Genomic DNA, 20,549 nt, shown 5'->3' with positions numbered 1-20,549 from the left:
TAAGATAAGAGTAAAGATTCCTTTGTTTGGGGCTTCAAACAAATTTGTGCATGGTTAGCTTAGCAAGAGAGGCTGTCACGCAAAGCTAAGTGCGTATACATATGCCGAGGCTTATTTATTAACATTCATTTTTGTTAGAGGTTTTTTTTTTTCAATTTGAATAAATAAAACTTGAATGTTTACTTATTTATTAAACAATTTGAATCTAAAAAATTAATTGACTAAAACCATTAAAAAAATTGAACGCATTAAATTCATATTCTAATCATTATTTTCAATGGGTCTACAAACTCTAATGCAGCGGTGGCCAGACTCGGTCCGGTCACGATCGGCCGGACCAACGTGTGGCATACGTATTCACGGAGCAGTTCTGCATCCCTGGCTTGATCGCGGTCCACCAGGAATCCTCGGGGAATCGACTTTTGGACCATGATCGGCGTATTGGCCACCCCTGCTCTAATGTAAATGTAAAAAATTTGAAAAACCCCAATTGAAATTTTTTTAAATTTTGCCAAGGACAAATCCCATTGACTTCTATATAAACTCGTAAGCTTTTGTATGCCGAAATTACATATGAGGGGTTTTTTTTTTTTGCACTTAATAAATATTGGACATTCTGAAGCTTCAATTTGAATTCATTACTCATGAATTTGATCATGGCAAAAGCGCAAATCAGATTGTTGATAAAACAGCCCTGTAAGAGATAATGAATTCTATTTTGGACCATAAAGTTCCAAGGTTTTAAAGATTACTATGCACAATAGCGTATAGGATAGACACAATCTTAAATTAGAAGTTATCAATAGAGATGGGCGAAATAATTCGGCATGGATTCATGGCGAATTTCCGCTTTTTGCCATTGGCACATAAAAATTAGGCGCACAAAAAAAAATTGTCCATGTAAAAAAATTTTTTAAAAAAAACTACATTCATCAAAAAATTTATGTGCAACATCACTAGTTATCAAGTTATTCAGCAAATTTCAGAATTCTACAGATTTTAAAGATAAACAGTCAGTCATACCAATCCAAAATGTAGAGCTCAGTTATGTTGTCTGTACCGTATGGAGCATTCCAGAAAACACATTTATAGGTAATTTATTATGCATAGTCTCACACTGCATAGTCATGAAACTCTTCCCCCCCCCCTCTAGTATTTGCAATTAGTTGTTAGTAGGAAAGAAAATACAAGGCCAGAAATCATTTATGGGCAGAAAGGGAAACATATAGACATTGGTGAATATTAAAAGTATTATTCTGTCTTCAGAAGTGATGAATTCTAGTATTTATATCGACTTGGATTTTCTGCTTGTTTGATTGCCCAGCCTACATGCTACTCTGCCCATGTCTATTTTATCTCATCAGAACTCTGATTTATTGTATGTTTAATCACTGGTCCTTCTTAAAATGGCTAGATTTAGTTGCCATAGTTGATGGCCCACATAGGGAACAGGAGCTACAATCTTGCAGTTTCTAAATCTGAGGTGAATAAGTCAGAGGCAAAATGACTCAAGCTTTTACATACATTGAATTAAATACACCCAGTTTGCTAAAGGTTTTCAGTATTCGTTCTAAAACAGTAGTCAAATATTCATTTCCTTCCATTTGCAATTAATGTTACAGCTTAATATTTAGAGATAAATATATTGTTACGAGTTGAGATCTTGCTGTTCCGCAGTGACCTCTGCAGGTAACCTGTATCATAATGAGTTTATTTATTCTAAGTATATGTACATTACAGTCATTTATAATCAAGCTACTACAAAACGTTATCAACCAAATTCCTATACCTAGAAAATAAATGTTGTTAAATGACAAACCTAAATTTAGTAAGAACAGTAGAAAAGTATTTACACAAGGATCTGTGCTTTTTGCTGACTATTTTTCCCTTGAAGCAAATAAAAAAATGTTTTTCAAAACATGTTCTTGAAAGCACAGTTTAAATTGATTAGAATATTTCTAAGCAATGAATATATGTGCATGTATCTATTATATGGATTTATAAAGTGCAATCCTTTTTTCCCAACAAGCCATCTTGCTGTCCTTGCTTGCTTTATAAAAATGTACGTAGATATCAATAAGTGGAAAGCAGCAGAAAGGGTGCTTATTGAAGCACCTCCTGTTTAATTTTCTTCTTCTACTTTGAAAATAAAATGTAAAATCCCTGGTAATTTTTCCTCCTATCCCTTTAATTTTTCTGTTGCCTGTGTTGAGTGTTCCAAATGCATTGTAATCTCTGCAGCAGTAGATCTACATGTTTGTTTCTATAAGCAGCTATAGAAGGGAAATATTCATTATAACTCTACTAATACGGAGTCACTAAAGATGTTAGAAGTAGGCACTGCAAGGCTGCACACAGTGAACTGTGTCTCACATTATTTTTAGTTTCTGTTAGTCAGATGTCCGATACAAAGGTTTAGATTGTATTGAAAAAAGGGGATATTTTCCTGTATGCACTCTTATATCGTGGTTTTGGTAACCTTATAAAGAGAGTCTGCATGGTATCATTCTTGTCAAATAAATGTCAAATGTTAATCCAGGGAATGTTTCTGATCGCCATTGGGGTCAGGAAGGAATATTTTCGCTCTTGAGGAAGAATTGGCACAGGATTTAGGCTAGGTTTTTTGGCTTTCTGGATCAAGACAGTGGTAGGACCTTGCCAGAGTACTGCACAGGAAATTTTAGAAGAGGAAGAAAGGAGGTTCTCTCCTGTGACTGCAGGGTGGGTTGATGCAAATGCTACTACTGCGCGTGCTAGGTGACAGCCTGCTTGGATTTCCTATCATCGAGACACTGCAGATTCAGGACTGCTAAATTTCTGTCATGGTTGGTAATAAGTTTTGGACTATCCTTGAAGCCTAAGTGATGGACATAATGACATAGTGCTGATCTCAAGTCTTCAGTGAGGAGTTCTTAGTAGCAAGCTTAGTAGCAATCCCTGGAATTCTGGCTTTGAATATTGCCTTGGGATGAGGCTGGCAAGGTCCTACTTATTTGATAAAATTTGAATAAATGCTGTGGCCATATTACCCCATCTATGTCTCCTAAGGTATGTAACAAGGGGGTTCAGAAGGATGATTGAGAATGAAGGGTTAGTTAAGGCAACCCCTTGTCGTGAGCACAAAACATTATACATTCTGTAGCAATGACAGATGCAGACGAGTATTTCCAGTACATCCTTTCATTCCAGGAGTTCTATTATTTCATATGAAACAGGAAAGCAGAATGTGGCTACTAGAACTAGACTATCACAAATTATTTATTTTGATCTGCCAGATAATTTGAATCCTAATGGTTAATTTTATTCAGAATGGTTAATATTATGATATTTACTGTATGTGGATTTACAGAGAAGCTAGCGGACTGAAGGTTTAGTTGCCTTTTATTTAGGTAGACCCCAAGATGTTTAGACAGCTAAGTGTAGTCCTGCAGTAATTTACAGTCAGTAGGGGAAGCTGTTTCCCTATCCTGGATTAAAGTATTTTTCTGGCAGTTCAATAGCTAGTGTTTAAACAGGAAAGCCGGCATGTACTTTGCTTTTTTGGATCCCACCTGTTGAAGGAGGTGGATGGTACTGGACAGAGGTAGGTCCAGTACATAAAGTGTCAGAATATTTTTTTAATAGCTCCATTCCAGGAGTGAGAGTTAGGATTAGGGTAGCTAGTGAGCTGCCTAAAGCTCCAACAAGAAGAATAAAAGGATAAGCAGTGCTTGGTGTACCACCTGCAGAGTAGTGACTTAAGTGTACAGACCTAGGGGTAGACGTTTTCCTGTCTAGGTTCTACTTAGATGCCCTTGCTCCATTTAGTCCATGAAGACCCATTCCAAAAGATTAAGAGTCAGATGTATATTGATTTACCCAGAGAGCAAATGAAATAACTTATGACTTATAATAGCACGGAGTTAGTCACAGAAAACACATCTGCTAATAATGCTGCTCTCGCAGAATTCTGCACTAAAACCTGCTTTTAAAAGAGCAAACTGGTTTTATGTTCAAATTTGAAACTTGACATGGGGCTAGATATTTTCTGTTCTTAGTTTCATGGGTGCCCTCAGCCATGTGACTTTTGTCCTGATAAAATTCAGTCACTCTTTACTGCTGAACTGCAACTTGGAGTAATATCACCTCCTCCCCCCCCTCCTCCCCAGCAGGAGCTCTATGGGCTTATAGCACTACTGGTACTTTCCTGAATTAAGTGAGCGGGTAGACAGACAAAACTGCCTCCCCAGTAATTGAGTGACTTCAGACAATTCACTGCCAGCTAAAATACACTGTGAAAAAAACTGCCCTATGTGCCATTTGCACAATAATGCACTGCCCCACCCCCCACACAAAAAAACTTTGGAAGACCCTGGCAGGCATCTAGCCAGACCTCCCACCTACCACCCCCGTGTCCCTGCTACCCAGCTGCTCACTTCAAGTAGGTAAGAGAGTGCTGGGAAAGGAGGATAGTTTACAGGAGAAGGATCTGCTTATTCTATAGTTACACCACTGGTTTCTTGAAGGCTTGAAAAGATTTCTTGAGATCAAAACGTATACAGAAATTATTTGCATTGCTAAATGTGTTTCAATGCCCCACCTAGTGGTAGACATGAGAATAGTACCCAAGAAGAAGAAACCCTGTTTTGCTATTATGTGACTTGGGTTCCATTGAGTACATTGTGTAGGAAAACAAAAGCTGCCTGAAAGCAGTTCTATTGTGCAGTGTTCTGAAAGCTCAGAAACAGGCACAATGCACTGAGTTGGCTGCCTACACACCAATATTACAACTAAAAAAAATACATTTGTTGGTTAAAGAATAAAATTGTAAATAGTAGAGTGAATTATTGCTAGGTAAACAGTGTAATTTAGCAATTAAAAGTATACCATAAAAATCATGATGTGAAATCCAGTGTGCAAAGTATAAAAAACAGGTGCACTTTGTACCCTGACCTTCATCCTAAATTACCACAGTACATAAATACATGGTACATGGCGCCCCACTGCTCCTGCCCCTCATGAATACAGTACAAGTTGCAAAGTGGAACACTGCAAGGCAAACAGGGCTAACTGTAAACTGTGGCTTAACAAGATGGGTCTGGGCCCTCTCAAAATCTTTAAGAGGGCTGTGAACTCTCTGAGTTAGTCTAGCAGGCAGCCAATAAATAAAGGTTTTGCTAAGTTGGGCTGAAAAAGTCCAACAAGTTCAACTCCTCCAAATGTACCCCAGTGCAGATATATACACATTCTCATACCAACCTATCTATTCAATATATATATATATATATATACAGTGGAGGAAATAATTATTTGACCCCTCACTGATTTTGTAAGTTTGTCCAATGACAAAGAAATGAAAAGTCTCAGAACAGTATCATTTCAATGATAGGTTTATTTTAACAGTGGCAGATAGCACATCAAAAGGAAAATCAAAATAAAAGATAGCAACTGATTTGCATTTCATTGAGTGAAATAAGTTTTTGAACCCCTACCAACCATTAAGAGTTCTGGCTCCCACAGAGTGGTTAGACACTTCTACTCAATTAGTCAACCTCATTAAGGACACCTGTCTTAACTAGTCACCTGTATAAAAGACACCTGTCCACAGAATCAATCAATCAAGCAGACTCCAAACTCTCCAACATGGGAAAGACCAAAGAGCTGTCCAAGGATGTCAGAGACAAAATTGTAGACCTGCACAAGGCTGGAATGGGCTACAAAACCATTAGCAAGAAGCTGGGAGAGAAGGTGACAACTGTTGGTGCGATTGTTCGAAAATGGAAGGAGCACAAAATGACCATCAATCGACCTCGCTCTGGGGCTCCACGCAAGATCTCACCTCGTGGGGTGTCAATGATTCTGAGAAAGGTGAAAAAGCATCCTAGAACTACACGGGAGGAGTTAGTTAATGACCTCAAATTAGCAGGGACCACAGTCACCAAGAAAACCATTGGAAACACATTACACCACAATGGATTAAAATCCTGCAGGGCTCGCAAGGTCCCCCTGCTCAAGAAGGCACATGTGCAGGCCCGTCTGAAGTTTGCCAATGAACACCTGAATGATTCTGTGAGTGACTGGGAGAAGGTGCTGTGGTCTGATGAGACCAAAATAGAGCTCTTTGGCATTAACTCAACTCGCTGTGTTTTGAGGAAGAAAAATGCTGCCTATGACCCCCAAAACACCGTCCCCACCGTCAAGCATGGGGGTGGAAACATTTTGCTTTGGGGGTGTTTTTCTGCTAAGGGCACAGGACAACTTATTTGCATTAACGGGAAAATGGACGGAGCCATGTATCGTGAAATCCTGAACGACAACCTCCTTCCCTCTGCCAGGAAACTGAAAATGGGTCGTGGATGGGTGTTCCAGCACGACAATGACCCAAAACATACAGCAAAGGCAACAAAGGAGTGGCTCAAGAAGAAGCACATTAAGGTCATGGAGTGGCCTAGTCAGTCTCCGAACCTTAATCCAATAGAAAACCTATGGAGGGAGCTCAAGCTCAGAGTTGCACAGAGACAGCCTTGAAACCTTAGGGATTTAGAGATGATCTGCAAAGAGGAGTGGGACCAACATTCCTCCTAAAATGTGCGCAAACTTGGTCATCAATTACAAGAAACGTTTGACCTCTGTGCTTGCAAACAAGGGTTTTTCCACTAAGTATTAAGTCTTTTTTTGTTAGAGGGTTCAAAAACTTATTTCACTCAATGAAATGCAAATCAGTTGCTATCTTTTATTTTGATTTTCCTTTTGATGTGCTATCTGCCACTGTTAAAATAAACCTATCATTGAAATGATACTGTTCTGAGACTTTTCATTTCTTTGTCATTGGACAAACTTACAAAATCAGTGAGGGGTCAAATAATTATTTCCTCCACTGTATATATATATATATATATATATATATATGGAAAAAATGTCAGCACTCTTAGGATTTTTATACAACGTCAAAGAAGTCATCAAGGCTATTATAATGCAAACGGTGAGTATTTATTTTGACTTTGTATAAAAATCCTAAGAGTGCTGACATTTTTTCCATTTAAAGATTTCTTTGCTCTAGCACCAAGGTATAGCAACTTTTTCTGGTGTGCTTCCCACACACAAGTACCTGTATATCAATACCTTAACTAAAAGTATATCTGAAGATGCCAATGGCCTTTAATATTATGCTTGTTCAAGTAATCATTCAAGCCACTTTTAAAAGCACTAATGTAATCTGCCACCACAACATTCCCTGGCAGGGCATTCCTTAACCTCACTGCCCTCACCATGAGGAACCATTTATGCTGCTTTAGCTGAAAGTTCAGTTCCTCTAATGTAAAGGGATGGTCATTGGTGCATTTTTCTATGGGAAAGGATTCTCCACTCTGTTATTCTATATGATACATGAATACATCTTAAAGTCTATTTGCCAGAAATTATATGCAGGTGTGGCATATTCTAGACTTTGAGATGTGAACACATTGACATTTTCATATGCATGATTTGTTAGAACAAGTATGCTGGACTGAGCTTAAAAGGAATACATAAGTTGTTCTTATCTTCACACCTCTGGACCATTAGCCTCTTTGTTAATGGCACACATGGTTTTTCTCCATTGTTGTAAAAATTCCAGTGAAGAAAAAGCTAATTCATGCATGTAGTCACAAAAGGGAATAAGATCTACCTGTCACCGAAGGGCAGATTTCTGGCAGGAAATGCACATACAAAAGTTTTTTGGGCCACATCTGCCCTGCGTGTGCAGCTGACAGGTGTGGGTCAGATCAGCTTTTTCTTCACTGCAGCCTTTGAAAGCCCAAGGAAATCCTATAAACTCAGAGGCATAGCTTGCCCAATGCTTCAAATTTTTATTGAAATATTAAAAAAAAAATGAGAATGCTTTAAAAAAAAAAAAAAAAAGATTTAAGTACAGGATTATGCTCTACACATGACCTCCTTCTCTCCTCCTCACTCATCACCTCCTCACACTTTCGCATTCAGGACTTCTCACGCGCTGCACCCATCTTCTAGAACGCTCTTCCCCATCCTATTAGGCAATGCCAGACTCTCCAAGCCTTTAAACGGTCTCTTAAAACTGACCTTTTCACTCAAGCCTATAACCTAAACCCTCTGAGCACCCCTAATCTTCCCTCAAACATTCACTAACCACTGGTTTTCACCTTTCACTCCGCACATACTGTCACTTTACACCTACATGAACGCCAGGCTAGTTATGCTGACCTTATGTCTCAGCCCTCCATTTTAGAATGTAAGCTTTTGTGAGCAGGGCCGTCCCCCTAGTGCAGGGATCCCCAACATTTTATACATGTGAGCCACATTTAAATGGAAAAAGTGTTGGGGAGCAACACAGGCATGAAAAAATTTCCTGGGGGTGCCCAATACGAGTTATAATTGGCTATTTGGTAGCCCCTACATGGGATTCTGTTTGGCATTATAATGGATTTTTATGCAACCAAAACTTACCCCCAAGTCAGGAATTCAAAAATAACTCCCTGGTTTGGGGGCACTGAGAGCAACATCCAAGGGGTTGGTGAGCAACATGTTGCTCCTGAGCCACTGGTTGGGGATCACTGCCCTAGTGTCTCCGATCCTCATCCAATTGTAACTGCAAACCATTTTTGTAAATTGTTTATATCTACATGCTAACTGTTCTGTCTTTTGTACTCCTCTATTCTATAAAGCACTGCGTAAATTGATGGCGCTATATAAATAATAATAATAATTATGTGTGAGGAGCATTCCTAATTGATGATATTAAAGCTATGCTTACCATGTCAGTATCCCTTTAAGTGCACAAACAAATAAAGAGGGATCTATTTTATAACCTTAAAGAAAGATGCTAGTGATAATAGCATTGCTCATTTGGAAACAGTCTTCTAGAAGCTTCCAGCTTTATGTTTTAAAGTCTAGGAACTGTGGGTAGCTTTGCTACAGCGTTCATGGAGAAAAAATGTCTGTAAAAGTCTAAAATGTTTTATTGTTGTATGTATGATTTTTCTTCCAACAATGCAGCAGTTCAGTATAAATGCAGTACATGGTCAGGTTAGCAAGTAAAGTCATATGCCACTTTTTTTCCCAATACAAAAACCCATAAAAGAATCCTTTTCTGCTCCTTCTCATAAGTTTATTTCCCCCTGACATTTTGATAAACAGATAACAGGTGTTTCATAATTTTGAAGCGAATTTACACAACTCGGTGCCTGTACTGCACAGAAAATAACTTCTGCCTTACTAAGAAGCTCAAATGATTCTGGATATAAGTCAAAAAATCTACAGCACTACAGGGAAAATATTCCAGGTGAAAGAAGATTATTGTGTGCTGGGAAAGCTATAATAAAAAACGTCAGCTCTGTCAACCTTCTCTCCCTAAGGTCTATAAAGGATCAAAAGGATATTGAACATAATGTAACAGCTGTCTCACAAGTGCAGAGGACCACTATTGCGGTGAACAGTGCAGGTGAATAGAAAGAAAACTCTGAAGCGTGTGGTTAGGGCACAAATGTTTAGGCTGACAGATGGAAGACATTACATTTTCTGAAAATGAATAGATTTGGGTGAAAAAAAAATCTTGTATTATATTTAGGTAAAAGGCATAGCCCAGTGACCTAGAATAGGCAATTTCTTTGCTTAGCACCACACTCCCTCTCACAGACACACAAAGCTTCTTGTTAGATATTCAGATATTTGGATGTCTGTAACATTTTTCATAATTTTCCACTGCAGATGTTAACTATTTCACAAGTAAGCATTGTTTTGTATTTAAATGGTTATGATTTTTGTATGCAGGCACCTAATGTGGCCTCGCACTTTTCCCTGAAGATTTAGCTTGTAAAGTAATTGTAGCACATTAGCAGGAAAGGACTTTAAAAGGTCAGAAATGTTTAGCACAGAAGACAAATGTTTTAAGAAGATTTGTCTCTGCAATATAAATTGAGAGTTATATCTGCTGGCTGATGAATAACTACTTTAGACTTGGAGAATGTCAAGTCCATTAATTGGTCTTTATCCCTATTATCCGCTCTGCCCTGCATAAAGTTATAAGCACTTGTTTATTTTGTTTATTTTAATGTAATAAAAGAGACCTTTGCTAATCACTTCCATTACTTGTTTGTATTTTTTATAAGATACACAAATAACATTTGGAACAAACGTTAAAGATGAAAACTGATAAATATACAAACCCATCCTGTTTGTTGACATCATGTTTCTCTCCAGCGGTCCATGCTATAAACAGACAGTAAAATTCATGAGGAGCCCCCCTTAGTTCTTATCTTATACATCAATGTTCTCCTTATTTATTCCAAGGACTGTATTTCTCATTTTATTTGATTTACATGCTGGCTAGTGGCTACATTTCACGATGACTGGAGAGATCAATGTTGTTATTTGAAATTGTGTGATATGGTTATACTGTCTACTTTGTATATTTACTATTATTATGTAAATGTACCCCTAGTGCATGCATCTGTACTTGTAGTGCAACCACTATTCACATGAAATTTTGAAAATATTGACTGTTTAGCCATAGCTTCCATGTCTCCTTTGCTTGGCACTGACCCCACTGCTTATAATACAACAGTCTATATGTATGATGTGTTATTAAAATTTTGTGGGAAAACACTTAATTTTGCGTTAATTATGACCTGAGTACAACAGTTCTTAAAAATGTGTAAATAATAAATTTTTTGTGCACGTAGCCAAGAAGGGGAGGGGCCGCTACCTGCTTGAAGTTTTAGGGCGAGGGGTTATAGACAAAGGGAGTGCTAAAATTCTACTCGGCATTCATTTTTACTACAAATGTAGTGTCTTTTAGCCCTTGTCTACTATTTTCCTCTTGCTTCTCTAAAATCTCCTAAAGCAGATTACTCTTGATTACTAAAGCAGTCACCCACTGTAACCTACAACACTTATATTCTCCTATTTGTGCCTGTAAGTCACCCTCCTATTTAGAGTTTATTTTGTAAAGTTTCGTAAACTCTTTAGGACAAAATTTAAATTAGAATCAATTAGAATTCAATCAGAAACAAGTTAAAATGTTGAGCATGCAACTACTAAATGGAAAGCACAAAAATTGGAGCAAGCCCTATCATACTTTATTTAGTGCAGGAAGAGCTTAAATGCTGCATGTGGAGCATGTGAGTAGGTTTGGGGCCGATTTATAAAAATGTGAGTTTAGAGCTTAATAAATAAAAATGTTCAAATTTCCTTTAACCACAACTGTTTCCACAAACTACCAAGGCTAGTAACTTCAAACAAATACATTAGAGGCAGATTTATCAAAATGTGAGTTTTGTGCGAAATTGATAAAAACTCACCCATGTTCTATTCATTTCTATGGGATTTTTAGAAGTGTATTATTAAAAATCGTGAGTTCTAATGTTCACCCTTTGATAAATATGCTTCTATAAATCCCATAGGAATGAATAGAACATGGGTGAGTTTTTATCAATTACGCACAAAACACACATTTTGATAAAATAAGTATTTGTTTGAAGTTACTAGCCTTGGTAATTTGTGGGAACAGTTGTGGTTAAAGGAAATTTGAACATTTTTATTTATTAAACTCTAAACTCACATTTTTATAAATCGGTTGTAGTTAAAGAGAATTCATGTTCCCAGTTATGTTTTGGGAAGCATGTGTTGCTTATGACTGTGTGAATGCAAGGCACTCCCACGGAAGAATTGTTAAAAAATGAGTGCTTGGTAATCCACGCTAGGGGGCACATTTACTAATCCACGAACATCTGAAAAGCATCCGAATGCGTTTTTTCCATATTGATCGGTATTTTTGCGTTTTTTTTCATCACCGGCGCGGCTTTTTCACGAATTTTTCGCCGCAGTCGTGAAAAAATTGTACTGTCGCGCCGAGTACGAAAATTTCGGATTCATTCAAGCTTCAGTATCGTGACTTTCCTTGGGCCAGGTTGGAGCTGCAGAGTGCCATTGAGGCCTATGGGAGGCTTCCAAAATCATGCAAAGTTGGAAAGGTTTGCCCGCCGTTTATGAGCGCTCAATACGAAAAAGTTGCGACAATTTGCGAAAAAGTCGTAACGGCGACGAAAAAGTCATGACAATTCGCGAAAAAGTCACGACGGCGACGAAAAAATCCCAAAAAATACGAAAAAGTCACAAAATGTTCGTTTCCAATTCTATTTTTTCCCATTCGGGATTCGGATTCATGGATTAGTAAATGTGCCCCTAAGTGTTACGATTATTTTATACGTGAGGAACCTGCATGAAGAAATAATCTGCTCATCCAGGAACATCTACCCAGGAACAGTAATTCTGTGTCAGAACAATAAACTGCTCCTGGCAATCATTCATTTAGAGGCAATCACTGTCAGGTAATGATGAGCAAATCTGTCCTGTTTTGATTCGCCGCAAAATTAGTGAAATGACAGGAAAATTCCCGAAAATGGCAAAAAATTTGCAAAATACATGTGTCGTTTGCGTTTTTTTTTTTTTTTTTTGTCATGGCCGTGCCCATTTTTACATGGTCATGCCCGGTTTGATGCAACTTTTTTTGATGCGCAACGATTTTTCTCTGTGTCAAATTTTCGTTGAAGTTTTGCAAAACAATTCGCCAATGGTGAAATGTGGAAATTCGCTGCAAATCCATGCCTTGCAAAAAAATTCGCTCATCACTACTGTGAGGCCTAAATGCATGATGTCCCCACAGGTGTAACAGCCTAAGGCTTTCACTTTCTGACCTTACCAAATAGTACACATCCTATCCCAAAAAACTATCTTCAATGGACCCACATACAGTATGTCTAATACATTAGAGGCCAAGAAAAACTGATACCTTGCTGTAGACTTTTCTTATATCCCCTGAAAGTTGAAATGGACATAAAAAGCATCTCAGATGAGCTCTGCACATGGCTATAGATCTCTCAGCATCTCTTTCAAATCTTTCCCTGAAAGATAGTTGCCTTCATAGCTTCAGCCAGAGCCATGGCAGTTGAAAAAGAGACAGTGCATGAAACTCTTTTTTTTTTAACCAGTATTAAAAAAACAACATCAATTCCTCTCTCTACAGATCAAATTGAATAACAAACACTTTTACATTGAGGGTTAATGTAAATACTGTTAGACAGAAAATTGTTACAGGCATCCGCGTGTTTTCTTTAAAACAATTTTAATAATATTTTGGTTTTGAATCCTTATTGTTTTATTTATGTGATTTGCTTAGCGTAGGAATATACTACATTTCCTTTTTGGCAAATGCACTCTGTAATATCTATTATGGCATGGTCAGAGTATAATTTATTGTCAAATAGAAAAATAGGTCAACAATAATGTCACTTGATGATCAACCCCCCAAGTTTAATAAAACATCTTGCCAGCATGTATTCCAGCACAGCAGTTGATATTTTATTAGGACAACCTGGCTATAGTGGTAGTGTAATTACTGAGCTGTCAGAGTGATAAGTGGGATTAATGGCAGTGTGATGCACTTTAGTCTGCATAGCGCTTAGAGAATTGCAAGATGGTATTATTAGGAAAGGCCTTCTGTAGAGGCATATTCATCCTACAAAAAATAAAAGAGAAGTTAATACAATTTTACATTTAGGGCTAAATTTGTCCCCACATTCATGTGACATTTTAAACAGCCGTTTTTATTCAAAATACAGTGGCTCAATAATTGAGATAGAAATTATTTTCTAATGATATTCCTATCCTCAACTAGTCATTGTAGCAACAGCTTTACTGCCTAGTCACATATTTTCTCTGTAATTTGTTAGTTGGCATGTCATGTGATAGAAACATAAGACAATTAGAGCATTTTTCTTACCTGACTACCAGTTTCCTTTAAAGAAAAACAGCATCCATCCTTCAGTAAATGGAATGCATTAGCAAAGCAGTTTGCCTTTTTTTTTAATATTTGTTAAAACAGTAATCTTGTTTTTTTAATCCTTAGATTCATTATTTTACTGGAATGCATGCAATGTGCTGTTCTTTCTACTTATAAATAACACATATAAAGGCAGATGTGTATACTAGAGAGCAAAGTTCTCCTACAATGAGAAAAAAGTATTATAGTGATTGAAATGTTATATATATAGACCCTGTATTAGTGTCCTGCATTATTCATGCGTGTGTGTGTGTATTATATTGTATATAATGTCTGAAGAGCTGCATCCAATTGTCAGAGAAGATGCTTGGGTAATACTAAAATAGTATAATCGTGAATAGTATATACTGTATAGTATACATTTTTATATAGGCTAGCTATAAATTAAAATGGGGCTTCAGTTTAGGATTGACCCTATACAAAATTTAGGTTTATGGCAACCAGGGGCCCCTTTGGGATTGTGATCATGCTTTTTATTGTGGTTCAGGAGTCGCCTTTTACTTTAAAATCAATGGATTCATTTTGCAATTATAGTCATCATAGCATGTTGAACTCATTCACTATCTGCGGATGAGACAAATTTGACACGATCATGAACAGTCTCAAACAGTGCACAATATTTTATGTCAAATACCAGTAGATTAGCAGATGTTTATTGAAGTTTATAGTCAATTTAAGTGCTCATCTAGGAAAGATATCATAGCATAAAATGTAATATGTGCTTTTCATAGTGCTGCTCCAGTGCTTGGCAAATTAGTGAATAAATGTCTTCTATTTGCATTTTGAAAGGTCAAAGCTATTTATGAAAGTCTTATATTTTAATGGGATGTTAAAACCTTGTAATGTAACTTTACACCAACAAAAAGCTTAATAAATCTACCCCAATCATGTTCACTAGTAGAGGCAAACTAACCAAAGCAGAAATACTGTATATTGTATCACATTATATAATGATTTGTAGGCATCATTCCAGTTTTTTTAAAATATACCCATGTTTTCTAATTTCTCCCCCATTTCTTACTGCGACAGATCTGGGCAATCAAAAAAAGGCTCCATATGACTCTTTTTACTAAATTGAAACTGGTTTAGAAAATCTATAAAGCTTATAGCTTAGTGTTTGTGCAGGAACATTTCTTTATGAGGTTTCAGTGCTTTGACATGTAAGTGAGTAAATGTCAGGTAGGTGTAATTTTAAAGGTCAATGCTATTGTGAAGATCTTGCATTTTAATGTACACACCACCAGCAAAAAAAAAAAAAAGTTAAATATTTTTCACCAGCAGCATTTAATAAAATACTATCTTACTTTTCATGGATATATAAAATATAATATCCATAAACTCTTTATTAAGGCCAGCAGTTTTGCAATATTACTAGATATTTTCTAATGTTTCATATGATCTCTCAAGTAAGTAAATATGATCAATTTAAATGCAAGTGCCTGGTGCCATGAACAGCTGGTAGCATGATTGTGCTTTCGGCTGCAACAATCACTAATGTATTCTTAGTTCATAGCAACAATGTTTTATGAATACCAAATTCACTGAGGCTCTTCAAAGAATATTTGTTTTTATGACAAGTAGATCTGTGAGACAGCCAGATCATGTAGCTTAGTGTGCTCTGGATTTGCCTCAAAGCAAATTGACCTTCCATGTAAAGTGGGACATGAATATATCATCGCCAACTGCTTTCAATACCAAGTGATATCAGTTTTTGTGTCAATGTTATTATAAAGCAGATGAGCATCCAATGTGAGATAAAGGGAAAAGGCTTTCATTGGGTTGCACATACATGCATTAGTTGATAAGGTCATGCTTTAGGTTAAATGGAAACCACAAGATTTGGTGCATGTAGGTTGTGTATCATATGGTGCCTTTATAAGCTTATCTTGTATATTGTATTGAGTTGTATTAAAAATAAATAAATGTAATGCAATAAATCACTTTTGATTCACCACTTTGGAGTGCTGTTGAAACATTGTTTCCCTGTAATGTCACTTAGAATACCAGGTATATCCTATAGATTGCTTCCAAATGAGATACATGAAAAGCATCATGGGTTACTCTAATCACCTAAAAAATGAAATATTCTCAGCAACAAATCTGCAAGACCTTAAAAAATCTATAAGGATTTGTGTCCTCTATCTGTGCCTTATAATATTGTTCAAAATGTTAGATTTGTCACATGCCTTGAAGTATTTAACTAATATATACATATCTGTGTGTGTATGTATACCCACAGACACACACATACACACTAATGTAATTTGTGTTAAAAAAACCAATGATTACTTTATTAATAATGGATAGAAAACCCATAAGCAGTCTGATACTGTATGTTGAAAGTAAAAAAGAACTATGTGCATTAGTACATACAATTTCTCTGTAGAATTGCCTCATAGGTAGTTAAGTAGTATCTTAATGAGCAGCTACTGGCTCATTACACTTGCATGACATGTTTGTAAAATTTCAGATGAATGTATTAAGCACAAGTCAATATTTCCAAATATCAGCTATTCAGACCTGCCCTGGTCTCTTGACTCATTTGCAATCCCTAAAGGTTTATTGTAACAATAGCAACCCATCAATATCGCTCTCTGCCTATGATGTTTTCCTTCTTTCTTCCCCTTTCCATTTTCTAATGTGTATGACCCAAGGAGATTCAAATATCCTTTCTTATTTGCTATTTAAAGTGGACCTTTAAATTGTATAGCGTCCTGTATAGATGCAACCTATTAATATCTCGCTTACAAGATGTCAACAATTAACTAGCTTTAATTACAATTACATAATGCCAAATTACAATGAATTAGTTCAAGACAATAAATGTACTGACTCCTTTACAATTACTGGTGTTTACCCATTATGTTTCGCTATGTTATTTATTTAAGTGTAATGGTGGCAAGTTATATTTTTCTTTGTAAATAAGGACTTTTTTATTTAAAAATGTTTTGTTTGTGATAAATGTCTGTCTCTTGCTTTACAGGTGCCTAAAATGTGCAGATGCTCCTTGCCAGAAGAGCTGCCCAACAAACTTAGACATAAAGTCATTTATTACAAGCATTGCAAACAAGGTACAAAATGTTTTTATTTGTGAAACAGTATTTATAAATACATATTATGGTTAATAAAATTAGTTATTTACATAAACAAAATACCAAATAAATATGTTTTGATACTGATTGTGTTATTGATGTATTCCAGCATTTCTCCCCTTTGGGCTTCTTAGTGGTTGATTCTTGCACTCACAGAGCCATGACACATGCCATTATAAAAGCTTGAACTGGAAGCATTAAAGTTTTCAAGAAAACTATAGGTGCTGGCCTACCAATACTGAACCCCATTTAAGTTAACAGGAAGAGATCTATTGCAAGACAGCAAGGTTTTGACTACAACAAGCATTGGGTTTATTTAAGAATGCAAGTGCAAAGTGAAAAGTAAAATTCAAAAATTGTGTTCACATTTGATGGTATAAATGGGAGTTTGGAATAAGTAGTTTCCAGCATTAACATGCTTGCAGTTCTAGAAACAGCATTAGTGTGTGATTAATCAGGCGCAAATCAGGTGTGTCAGTAAGGAACAAAGTGAGCCCTGGATGCCTCAAAAAAGGTATTTGTTCCAGGGCTTCCTATCAAACATGTGTGTTCCCTACACATTGCACCCACAAGTTTGTTTCTCATATTGATGTAAAACATTTTGAACATGGGGGGGCCCATTCATTAAAGCACAATTGAATTCTTAGCAAGTGAGGGAATACAGGGTTATGAGAGATAGCTCTTAGTACTAGTGAGGGAATACAGGGTTATGGGAGATAGCTCTCAGTACAAGTGAGGGAATACAGGGTTATGGGAGATAGCTCTCAGTACAAGTGAGGGAATACAGGGTTATGGGAGATAGCTCTCAGTACAAGTGAGGGAATACAGGGTTATGGGAGATAGCTCTTAGTACTAGTTGATCCAGGGACTGGTCCGATTGCCATCTTGGAGTCAGGAAGGATTTTTTTCCCCTCTGCGGCAAATTAGAGAGGCTTCAGATGGGGTTTTTTGCCTTCCTCTGGATCAACTAGTAGTTAGGCAGGTAATATATAGGCATTATGGTTGAACTTGATGGACGTATGTCTTTTTTCAACCCAACTTACTATGTTACTATGATTGACCACAAATGAGAAAAATTCGTATTTTTTCTAATTGCTAGAACTTTTCGTATTGACCACGATAATATCATTAAAATAGTACGACTTTTTCATAGTTTTCGTTAAATTCCACGAAAAAGTCATGGTTGGAGCTGTAGAGTGCCATTGAGTCCTATGGGAGGCTTCCAAAATCATGCATTGAAGTTTCAAAGCCAGAAAGGTTTTCGCACCGTTTACGATTGTTCAGATACCAAAATTTTGTGACGGATTGCAACCACAATATTTTCGTATGACCAAGAAAATAATTTTTGTGCAATTTTTGCACATCAGAAATTATCGTTGTTACTCCAAATTTTTTCCAATCGTGCTTTTAATTGACGAAAATTCGTGCTTTAATGAATGGCCCCTTACTGTATATAAATACGGCTCTGTCTTTGAGGTCCCAGTAGCAGTTTTGCTCACCATTTGATCATTTTGAAATTCATATAATGATTGCTGGGCCCAGCCTATCTATTCACGGTTTGCTGTTTTATTATTTCCTCTGGTGTATTTGTATACAACTTACACAGCTTAGAGCAGGGTTTCCCTAACCTTTTTTACTGGTGAGCCACACAAGCATGAAAAAGTTCCTTGAAAATTAGAAATGAGGACTGTGACTGGATATATGGTAGCCCCATGTGGACTTCTATCCACCTGCAGGAGGCTTAGCTTGGAGTAAAACTGTGTATCTATGCTTCCAAAACGTGAAAATTTGAAAATGGAACCTACTTTGAGGCCACTGGGAGCAACATTGAGCACTTTCAGTTTGCTCAGTTCAGAATAGCTAAAAAAGGAAAAGGAGAGAACTAGCAATAAACTAGCAATTATTTCCCAGAAATGCAATAGATTTTAAAATGCTGCACTGATGTTTTCTTAGCACATTGTTATAGATAAGTGTCATAAAAACTCTGTTGCCTCTTACCTTGTTAACATGACATATATTTTTGGAAAGTTGATATGAAACAGATGCATGTGCAATGAGCAAACAAGGGAAAGTTGTGCTTACCACTAAATTTTAAACTATTAAGCAGAGGTGCAATGAGGCTGTGACCACAAAATTCATAGACACATACCGACTTTATCGATATATCACCCATTATCAATATATATACTGTATAGGACATTAAGACATTCTAAGCTACCAGGATTGAGACAACAACATATAGCATAACATGTTAGTAATCCTTTAACTGGTTTTATTTCATAATGTATTATTCTAAATTGCTGCATGCCGAGTTAGGAAAATATATAGGGTAATTAATGTTGGAAAATTGCACATGCATCAAATTCAACCCTTTTCCAAGTAAATCCTTCATACTTAAGTTATCTTAATGCTCCTTTCATTGAAATAAAAAGAATTCTCACCTGAAAAGTACAGACTCTGCATTTCCCAATTTTTAGCACGAAGCACTGTGCTGATACACTAGAGAAATATTATCTCATTGTCAGGCCTGTGAAGGATATATTAATGCTCTTGCTAAACCATTCTCTTTGGCTGAACATAGAAGTGAGCACATTTTATTCGGAATGATTCCAAAATTTGTTAAAATTCATGTAGATCCGCATCCAGACTACAAAGGTGACTAGAATCTCTAGATGCTCAGAAAAAAACAATTTGTGGAGGCTGTGGAGAATAAGGAGAATACTTTATTAGACAAATGGACTTGATATGGTGATGCTGCAGAAAAAGTCACCCTTTAACACCTTGTACAGTGAATGTTTTTGTGCATCAGTGAAGCAGATAATCATGACAAAGGTTCCAATGCAACCTAGAGATGAGAATTCTAATGTGAAGCCTATCAGTGGAAGAGAGGTAATTTCAGGGCACCAGGAAATATGTAGGCCTTGTATGCTGTTCACATCGATGTAAAAGTATTATATGGGTAATAGGTCAAATGTGTGATTAAAGGAGTGGAGGGAAAAGAGCAAAGCCTAAAGTAATTACATATGTAATTGACAAGAGATATTGTTACACAAAACAGTAAACAAGAGTGATTCATTTGCTTATGCCAGTCAAGACACATATATTGAAATATATAGAAATATTGATATTAACTTAACTAGATGAAAAGCTTAAATAGAAAATTACATTATTGAAATATAAAACAACAGGATATACCCTACACCAATTTCAACCAAATTATATTTAAAGGGTAAAATATAAAATATTTTGGAAGATACAAGTCTTTAAGGCTATTTAAATATCTGCCCTGCTCCTCGTCTGCCATCAGCCTAAAGATGATATTAACAGTAAAAGAAGAGAAGATGACAGTGGTCTAAAATGTCTTTAGTGTATGTTAAATAGTTTTAGAATCATGACCATGAAAGGCTCTTTGATATTCTGAGTTTATTGGTGAGTGGAGATGTGCAGGGTCTTATTCAGAAACTGTGTGGGACAGAACAGGATCTTCATTTTATCATGAATTACCCTGCAGTTGGCACCATGTACGGATGCAAACAAGTCATTTAGTGCTTTCTAATCATTTTGCTTGTTTTTAATATTTGTGACCGTTTGTTGTTTGTAACTGAAATGTACCAAGTAGAATG

At 36.6% G+C, this 20,549-nt stretch overlaps 1 protein-coding gene across 2 annotated transcripts in view; it reads left to right on the top strand.

The window, feature by feature from the left end:
* The window catches only part of dpyd (dihydropyrimidine dehydrogenase), a 412,417-nt gene that overhangs the window by 95,804 nt on the left and 296,064 nt on the right, over window positions 1-20,549 (top strand). For both annotated transcript variants that reach the window (XM_002933799.5, XM_018093615.2), the window contains exon 4: window positions 16,818-16,905. In XM_002933799.5, coding sequence (XP_002933845.2) covers window positions 16,818-16,905 — 88 coding nt within the window. The remainder of the gene's footprint in view (window positions 1-16,817; window positions 16,906-20,549) is intronic.

This window comes from Xenopus tropicalis, chromosome 4 (genome assembly GCF_000004195.4).
Source record: "Xenopus tropicalis strain Nigerian chromosome 4, UCB_Xtro_10.0, whole genome shotgun sequence".
Taxonomy (NCBI): domain Eukaryota; kingdom Metazoa; phylum Chordata; class Amphibia; order Anura; family Pipidae; genus Xenopus; species Xenopus tropicalis.
The sequence above is the reverse complement of the archived record's forward strand: the minus strand, read 5'-3'. Positions and strand labels throughout refer to the sequence as shown.